We start from the raw sequence: 9,743 nt of genomic DNA on the forward strand, positions 1-9,743 counted from the left end.
CTCTTTTTCTAGTTTGCATTTGTCATCACTTTTCCCTATACAGTCTATACCTCTGTGCATTTTTTTATTGTAGTTCTGGGGGGAAGAGGGTCGTGAGATGCCAGGGATTGAACCCACATCATGCTTCTCTCTTGGGCCTTTACATACCTCCTCCCTGCAGAATCTCAGTCTAAATTGGACCCAACCATTCCTCTTGATTCCGGTTTTTCTGTTTTATTTGGCTTTTTCAGTCACACCCAGCGATGCTCAGGGGTTACTCCTGCTCTGCACTCAGGAATTATTCCTGGCAGTGCTCGGGGGACCATATGCCATATGGAATGCCGGAGACCAAACCCAGGCCAGCCACATGTAAGGCACATACCCACTGTACAATCGCTCTGGCCCTGATTCCAGTATCTAAACAACAAAAACAACCACTTTCTGGGGACCAGGGTTAACTCAATGGTAGAGCATCTGCCTTGCAGACATGAGGCTTTGACTTCAACCCCCAGCAGCACCTGATAGGCCAGTGCAGCCCAAGCAACGTGCCCTACTGGATAATTCTGGCGATGAATCCAGATGCATGAGCCCCTCCTGCCCAGCCTGAGGCATCACAGCAAAACAGAAGGAAAGGAGGGGCAATCAAGAGTGGAAATGACCCATCTTTTTGTGGTACAGCCACAAACTACTGCCAAATAACCTTTCCTTGTGTCCTTAACACCAATAGTCCATGCTGGTCTTATTTTGGTTGGGGGTGGTTGGTGGGGGTGGGTGGCTCCAAAATGGTACTAGGTGTGGGGGCCACTCCTAGCAATAGTCAGCCAATAGACCAGACCCCATGGATGTGGTGCTGCTTGGGTTCTGTGAGGGCAAGGACCAGCAAGACCACTCTAGTGGTGCTTAGAAGGTCACATGTGATGCCAGGGATGAGCTCAGGTAAAGTGCATGTCAGGCCTCTGACCTAGCCCCTACTGCCCCTATACCATCTCCCCAGCCTGCTATTCTAGCTTGAAGTGCCTTAAATTCTCTCCCACCCTCCCATTTACCCTTCATGCTGGGAAGGGTAAACCTCCCCTTTTACTCCACTGGGAACAGGGATTAAAGGATTTCCTTTGTTAAGGAGTCAGAGCAGCAGTACAGCAGGTAGGGGCATTTTCCTTGTACACACGGCAGACCTGGGCTCAATCTCCAGCATCCTCCCATATGGTCCCCCAAGTCACCAGAAGTATTCCTGAACTCAGAGCCAGGGGTAAATCCTGAATATTGCTGGGTGTGACCCAAAAACAAAAATAATTTCCAGTTTTAGAAGCTGGAATATATGCTAAGCATTCAGGAAGCTGAATTTGATCCCTGATACCGCATGGTCTCCTGAGTACTGCTGGGAGTGATATCTGGCCACCAGCCAAGAGTAGCCCTGAACACTGCTCCTCAACTCCCCACCCTCCCCAACACACACACACAAATGATTTCTCTTTTTTTTTTTTTTTTTTTTTTTGCTTTTTGGGTCACACCTGGCAATGCACAGGGGTTACTCCTGGCTTTGCACTCAGGAATTACTCCAGGCTGGGAATCGAACCCAGGTCAGCCGTGTGCAAGGCAAACGCCCTACCCGCTGTACTATTGCTCCAGCCCCCAACACAAATGGCTTTTCAACTGCTCCCCTCATTCCATCTTTCACAGTCTTCTTTGTTCCAAAATTGATCCCTCCAACTTTCTTCCCTGCCACATAAGAGATATTGCTTGTCATCCCCCCTGCTCTTTAATCTCTCCCTGAAATTCCCAAATTCTATTTGTTTTTCTCACCTATAGTCATTTGCAGTCACAGTTTCATTCACTCATTCTAGCTTCTATCCTCTTTTCAATGTTTTTTTTACTAAATTTGCATATTGCTAAATAAATTTTCTCATTCTTAGGGCAGGAGAGATAGTACAGCCCAAAGAGCACTTGCCAGCAGGAGTGCAATCCCCGACACCCCAGATGGTCCCCTGAGCAGCGCCAGGAGTAATTCCTGAGTGCAGAACCAGGAGTGACTCCTAAGCATTGCAAGTGTGGCCTCAAAACAAAAAACAAAACTTTCTCATTCTTGAATTCCTGTCTCAGTAACCCTGAAGAGCTAAATCACTCCTAAATGAAACGTGCTCTACATTTCTTAATCTAACTCAAATTTTCTTTCTTCCTCTATAATCGCCTCACTAGTATGACTTCTTTGGGCTTCCCCAAGTTACGTTACTGTTTTCCTTTATCAAATATCATTATCTTTTCTCCCGGTGATATTAAAACGTGATTTCAACTCTAATGTATGTGTTGTTACACGAATCTCCTCTAAAACTATCCACAAAACTACAGTCACGACAAAAGATGCTGCTGTCCTTTCTCTGAGTTTACACGGCCACCTCTTTTTATCACAGCTCAACTACTACACTTACGGTCACTGATCAATTCTGAGGGTTAAGCCCGCTTTCTTTAAATCCCAAAAAGCCTGGCAGAGCGGAGCCCCCCAGGAAATGTGATTTCGCGCTTCATAAATGCACGGGGTCCTGTGGATCGTGAAGGAGTTGGGAGAATAGTCCTGATCCAGGACGCGGGAGAACCAGGGATTACAAACGATCAGCGAGAGAGGGGCAAAGGGCAGAGACAGGTGAGGCACCGCCCTGTCCTTCACTTGACACGTCTATCCTAGAATAGGCTCTGTCTTTAGCAGACGATTGTGTTTGCCTAGAAAAATCTCAAAGAAGTCAGAGCCCAGACCGACCCAGGTTCTCCCGGGACCGACGCCAAAAACTTGGAGGTCTGCACGGCAGCAAACTGCGCAGGAGGCTCTGGCGCATGCGCCTCGGCTCTCAAGCGCTGGCCTCGCGGGCGGCCGTGGGGCTGCCCGGAGAACTGCCTGTTTCTCTGTGGACACCCACAGCCCCCTCTGTGTCCTCTGAGACCACCTCTTCATATCCACTCTCTCCTCGGTGACTGCAGGGAGCTATGTGACTACAAAAGACACAAGGGTTGCTGGAAATATGGGAAGACCTCGAAAAAAAATTGGAGCAGGCGCGGATAGAGGAGGCCTGACCTTGCCCGCGGCCCGGGGTCCTGCGGAGGGTCCTTCCGGGGGTGACTTTCAGCCGGCCGAGCTGGGCGACGGAGGCTCCGAGCTGGCACCATGGCCCAGTTCGTGCGCAACCTCACGGAGAAGGCCCCGGCGCTCATCAGCGGTGAGCGGAGCGCGCGGGAGGGCCTCGGGGAGGGCGGGCGCGGCGGGGGCGAGCGGGAGGCCGGCGGAGGCTGACCTGGCCTGCCCTGGGCCTCTCCGTCCTCCCGGGAGGTGGTGCATCCTCCCCGCGGTGACGGGGGCCCGGAGCGCAGCCTCTGACTCGGGGAGGTCCCTGGAGCTGCTCGGAAAGCGGGCGACCCCCGAGCCGGGCCCTGTGTCTTCCCATCCCGCCTCCCGCCCCCTGCCCCGGGAGGGCGGCTGGAGGTGAGCCTGACCTTCAGGGGCGCGTGACCCTGCCCCCGGAAGCATGGAAAGGAGGGGGACGCCCTCCACGGCGACCAGTGTTATCCCCCCGCTCGGTGCTGTTTGTTTCAATCCGTTTGGGGAAAGGGGGAGGGGGAAGCCAGAGCCGCCCCGCGAGACCACGCTGTGCTTCTGCCCCGAGTCGGCCCGGGCAGTGACTGCCTTTCGGTGGTCTGCTGGGCCGCCAAACTGTTCGTGACATTTCTGAAAGGCCCCATGACCCGCCCGGCAGCGTCTTCGCTGGGGATGCAGAGTTCTGGGGCGAGTAGGCTTGGCCTTTATTTAAGGCTTTGGCAGGAATCGCAGCGTGAAGGGGGATTGGAAAGGATGGGGTGGGGGAGCGCACCGGGCGGTGTTCAGGGACTGCGACTGGCTCCGTGCTCGGGAGTGACCCCTGGCGGTACACGGGGGCCTTACGTGGTGCAGGGATTCGAACCAGGGGTGCGGCTGCAGCCGCCTGCATCAATAGCTAAACAATGAGTTATTAAAGGTTACCAGAGTATCAGATACAAGAAGTACTTGATTCGGGTCGGAGCAATAGAACAGTCGGTACTTGGCCTTGCGCGCAGAGGAGCCAGGTTCTATCCCCAGCATCCCATGCAACTCCCCGCCCCTCCCCCTGCACAGAACCAGGAATAACTCCTGAGCATCACTGGATGTTACCCAACCCCCCCCCAGAAAAAAAAAACTTTAAACTTAATTCTACTTTCTCAGAACTCTAGTCTATCAGTTTATAATTTCCCAAAGAATTTGATTCCGCAGCAAATACTAAAATCATCAACATACGTTAGGAAAGTACTCAAGTTTTGATGTAAGTAAAAAGAATAAATATCGTTGTCATCCGTTGGATGATTTGAGCCAAGTTTTGGTTTTGATTTCTGGACCACACCTGGCCCAGTGCTTAGGGCTTACTCCTGGCTCTACACTCAAGAGTTACTCCTGGCAGTGCTCTGGGGACTGTATGGGATGCTGGGGGTTGAACCCAGATGGACCATGTGCAAGGCAAGTACCCTACCCCTGTACTACGTCTCCAGTCCCACCCACCTTTTTTTTTTTTTTTCAATCAAGTAGATTATCACCCTGTTGTGGCTCTCACATCTTTTGGATGATGAATATTTTGAGTGTGGTGGTCACCTTTTCAGAAGTAGAACTCAACTGAGACCTCAATGAAAAAATAGAAATGTATTTTGCTTTATAATACAACTCACATTTATAGCAAATATAAATGTGAAATCATGAGCTGCATCTGTTGATTCCCTGGCCCTGCATACAAGAAAAATCTTACAGAAATAAAGATGAGGATTTTTTTGTTTGGGGACTGCCAAGGACAGACCCAAGACCTCACACGTGAGATGGATGTATCTTATCACTAAGTCACATTCCCAACCCTAGAAATAATTTTGTCATCGGACTTCCCAAGAAGGATCATTTCTTTTCTTGTTAACCTCCTCTTCACTGAATTTGAGGCATGCTTTGGGGTTCACCAGGTAGGGACCAGTCCTCCCAGTGTGCTGTGGGCCGGTTTCCAGCCTTCCTTCACCTGTATCTCTGTGGGATCTGTCTGGATGCCCTTGTAAAGCTGTTCGTTCCCTGATCTGGATGTGTCTGTTTTCCCCACGATTCAGCAGGAACTGGAGTTTTGAGAAGGCCTGTTTCAGAATGGCAGTGCCCTTACCTAATACGGGATTGTATGTACAGAATTTAGGTGGTGTCCTAGTGAGAACTTCATCACTTGGTTAGATGGTATCCCCGGGTTTCCCCACGGTAGACCTATTTTCCACTTTCTGTTTGATTCCACTTTCCGTAATTTCTGTACTTTGAGGCTCCTAGGAAGGAGGGAATATCTACACACCTTCATCTCCTTCCTGTTGATTCAGTTATTTATTGTGTGGACTCACTTGTACATTTATTTTTTATCCCTGCCACCTCTAAGTGTTGTTAATTTTTCTTGATTGAATTCTACCTGCCTTGGCCACTGAGAGCTTTTTGACTTTGCACCTCTGATGTTCTCCCTTAAATTTCTAGCTATGAGATAACTTAGACTTACCTGCTATTTCTCCTGCCATGGTCTTAGATTCCACCATTTGTCCAAGACTTCCTGCCACTAGACATGGTGTTTTGACACTAACACCTGGTCACTGGCTATGTTGCCTTCTGTGTACCATATCAGTGTGCAGAGAGTGTGTGTGTCTTAACACATACTTATGCATGCACCTGTGATTGTTCTCGACTGAGCCAGGTTGTCCCCATCATGTGGGGAATGCACCCCCAGGAGCAATTCCTGATTGCAGAGCCAGGTTAATCCCTGAGCACCACTGAGTCTCAGTCTCTCTCTCTCTCTCTCTCTCTCTCTCTCTCTCTCACACACACACACACACACACACCACCGCAGCCCCAAAAAAAAGTCAGGTGATCTGTGTATTGGCCATAATATTTTTTCCATGCTATCTTTCATTCCCCATTGGCTGATCATTGGTTTATAATATATATCATGTTATATGGGGTTTAGCTTCACATCTTTGTGATTGTCAACAGCCCCACTGGCAAGAGGGCCCCCCTCCACCTCCCTCCCTCTGCCCCCCTCACTCTCTGGTAACCACCTGAGTTTTCACTATTTGACGGTGATTTTTGAGACTCTTCACTGGCTATTATGCAAGACTTTGTACTTTTGATAACTATCTTACTGGAACTCGCAGTTCTGTTTAGAACTAACTAACCCAGGGCAAAGCACAGAGGATGTTGGCCACTAGAGGCACATTACAAAATCCAAGTAGTTTGTAAGAAAGGTGTCGAGAACCCTTAGGTGATCAAGCCTTGAGCCCTAGATGCTTTGTGCTGTTCTCGCTCTTCATTCTCTTTCTACAGTGCCTCTTTTTCTGCTGCTGGAATGGCTGGCAGAGGCTCCCACCTCTCCTGCTTGTTAAATCTTTTTTACTAAAGTAATAAATAGCACTGTGGCACTGTCGTCCGTTCATCAATTTGCTCGAGCGGGCACTAGTAACATCTCCATTGTGAGACTTGTTGTTACTGTTTTTGTTATATCAAATACGCCATGGGTAGCTTGCGGGGCTCTCCGAGAGGGATGGCAAACACCCTGCCCGCTGTTGCTATCACTCCAGAAGTTAAGCTTAAGTATGTTAGGAGTTTGACTGCCCTTAAAGATACAGATAGGTTGTTTTGTTTCATTGTGGTTTGGTTTGGGTTTGTGGTTTTTTTTTTTTTTTTTTTTTTTTTTTTTTTTTTTTTTTTTAAGGAGCAGCAGATGTGCTTCAGTTAGCAAAACACTGATTCCCTGCCCTTACTGACAAGGATACCAAAGCTGAGTACCGATTATTAACTGAGTATTGACAATATTGTGCCAGGTTTGAATCCTTCTACTGTGCCAGGAAGTGAACCCGGGGCCTCAGAATGCTTTGTGTTGTTTTTTGTTTTGGTACCGCCCCTTGATGCTCTGGGCTTCCCAGAACCTGCTCCGGGGACAGTGCCAGGAATCGAGCTCCTTACTCCCCTGTGTAACTGTGTCGCCTGTCTCAGTCCTTGTCTCTCCCCAGCTTCCAGACTCTTAGACCCACCTGACATGGCTCCTTTCCTCCCCTTTCTGCGCCTCTTCCAGCCAGATTTACTTTTTTTTCCTTTTGTGTGCATGTTTTAATTTAGTTTTGTTTCTTGAGCTACACCCAGCATTGCTTATGGGTTACTCCTGGCTCCGCACTCTGGGGTCACTCCTGGCGGGGCTCAAGGGATCAGACAGGGTGCCAGGGATTGACCTCCGGTTAGCTCCGTGCAAGGCAAGTGCTCTGCCCGATGTACTGTCACTCTAGTCGTGACCCAGATTTTCTTACTTCATTCCAAGTACATCATTTTCTTCAGTAGTATTACAGTTCTCTAGATTGGCCCCGCATAGGCGAGGTTACCAGTACGAGCCGGTCACTAGTGGGAAGTCTGGGCTTAATCAAATGTGCTCGGTGCTCCTGCCTGATTGAACCGCCCAGTGGCACAGGTGTTTTGCATCCTTAAAAGGCTCTTGTTACCAGGGAGCTGCTCTGACTTTTCACACCAATGCACATTTGGTACAAACAGTGAATGAATGTGATGCATGAATAAATATTTGTGTCCAGCCCACACATCTGCTTCTTTGGGTCTCTAGTGAGTTCATCCTGGTTGTTTTGTTTTGTTTTGCAGCTGCTGTGACTTACTCGAAGCCTCGATTTGCCACATTTCTCCAGTATGCCAAGGTTGAGCTGATTCCTCCAACCCCCGCTGAGATCCCAACAGCTATTCAAAGCTTGAAAAAAATAATCAACAGTGCTAAGACAGGGAGCTTCAGGCATCTCACAGTGAAGGTAACTATGGGCGGCGTACGTGTGTCCATGACAGAAATGTCTTCCCTCGGGATTGTTCTGATTGCTTGATTAATCTATGTATTTTTTCAGTGAGGGTGGAACCAGCATAATGAGAGATTATCTCTTGACTGCCTGAGAAAGATAACTTACCTTTCTAATTTTGTCATCTGACCTGAAATAATTGGGCTGCGTTATGTCTTCATTGTCTATAATGTTAAACAAAGAAGTGAGCAATTTTAGCGCTTTTTTTTCCCTTTTCCTGTTTGGTTCATAGGATAGAATGATCTACTCAACAGTCTATTTTTTTTCCCAAAAAAATATGTAGTCTTGAAATGCTCCTCATTTCTACACAAAGATCTCTTGAACTGTGTCACAATTAGGTAGCCAACACTCATCTGGAAGATTAAAAATACCCAAACCTCACAAGCATACCATATCATGTGACATCATTGACAATAGGCATTATAACTTGGATTTTTGTTGTTGTTGTTGTTGTTGTTGGGTTTTTGTTTTTGTTCTTGTGGTCGGCTTGCTTGATCCAAACACAGTCTACAAAAACTTAGTAGATTTCTGCTGGTTTCAGAACCTGCATCCTAGAAAATCTGGTGGTTTTTCAGGACCCCAGTTTCATTGTAGGAAAGGTATTTATTTTAGGCAACAGGTGAATGAAACTGCTCACTGGAATAATTTTTCACTTTGGGGCAATAAAACATTGGTCTGTAAAATTAGGAGCTGCTAATGCTTGAAAAGAGTAAAATCAAATAATAAATGAATCCAGATGATGGCAACAGGGCTGAAAGAGCCTTCTCTTAACACCAGGTCTGCTTTGGCCAGACAGAGGCTGTTGCAAGTCTGGCCTCCCGGTAACCATCCCTCCCCGTGAATGCCTGTCTAACTGTGTCGCTCTTTCCAGGATGTGGGTTGTTTTAGGGCTCATAAAGTCCCTCATAAACGAATAATGAAAGGGTTAAGTCAATTCAGGTCTTTAAAGATGCTCTCAAAGAATTTACATGCTCTGAACCTCTTGCCTTCCATGATTTAAAGTTCAAAGTTAACCTCAGTAATGTTTGATTTGACTACAAGTGCTCACTGATTTCTTATAGAATCTTTTTCAATCCTAGAAAAGAATAGCTTTAGAAGAAAGGCATTCTCAGTGCTTTTTATGTAATATTTAATATCCATGCTCCAGTTCAAATGAAAGTATATGGCTTTCTCATATAAAGTACGTTAACATGGTTTAAAATTTAAGTAGATTTAAAGGCAAAATGTGACATAATTGTGAGAAGAACCTAGCATTTGAAAAGTATTTTCACTTTTATACTTTTATGGGTATATTCCTGCGTATTTTTATTTATTGATATATAACTGCTATGTGTTATTGGTTTCATGTCTACAGCATAATGATTCAGTATTTGTCCATGTGGCAAAATCATCCCACAAGTCTACTTATATGACATACTGCTTTTTTTTCTTTTTCAGGAAGCTTTGCTGAATGGTTTGGTGGCCACAGAGGTGTGGATGTGGTTCTATGTTGGCGAGATCATTGGGAAGCGTGGCCTCATTGGCTATGATGTCTGAAGACCAATGAACAGCTGGTTCACTTGAGTGTTCTTAGATCATGTGTGGTCAAACTGATATTTGAATAAAACGATGTGTCAAATTGGTGTTCTCTCTGTCGGGCACTACATGGAATCTGTCTAAAATGCATTGATTTTTTTCCGCTTTGTGTGTGTGGTTTGGAGGCCACGTCCAAGCAGTATTTGGGGGCTCTTCCTAGCTCTTTGGTCTAGAGCTGCTTCCAAAGATGGCTTGGGGGAGCCATGCGGGGCATTGGCCCTGGTTCCTACATGTCAGTCTCTCTCCAGCCCTGTGTAGGTCTAGGTGCATGACCCCACTTAGCCTGAAGCTGGGGA

At 47.2% G+C, this 9,743-nt stretch overlaps 1 protein-coding gene across 1 annotated transcript; it reads left to right on the forward strand.

Moving 5' to 3' along the window:
- The first annotated feature begins 3,026 nt into the window (after positions 1-3,026).
- On the forward strand, positions 3,027-9,494 carry ATP5MG (ATP synthase membrane subunit g). Its single transcript, XM_004604724.2, has 3 exons — positions 3,027-3,185; positions 7,670-7,830; positions 9,310-9,494. Exons 1-3 carry the CDS (start codon positions 3,134-3,136, stop codon positions 9,406-9,408), a joined length of 312 nt encoding a protein of 103 aa, XP_004604781.1. The 5' UTR covers positions 3,027-3,133; the 3' UTR covers positions 9,409-9,494.
- The last annotated feature ends 249 nt before the right edge of the window (positions 9,495-9,743 follow it).

Source organism: Sorex araneus, chromosome 3, assembly GCF_027595985.1.
Source record: "Sorex araneus isolate mSorAra2 chromosome 3, mSorAra2.pri, whole genome shotgun sequence".
Lineage (NCBI taxonomy): Eukaryota > Metazoa > Chordata > Mammalia > Eulipotyphla > Soricidae > Sorex > Sorex araneus.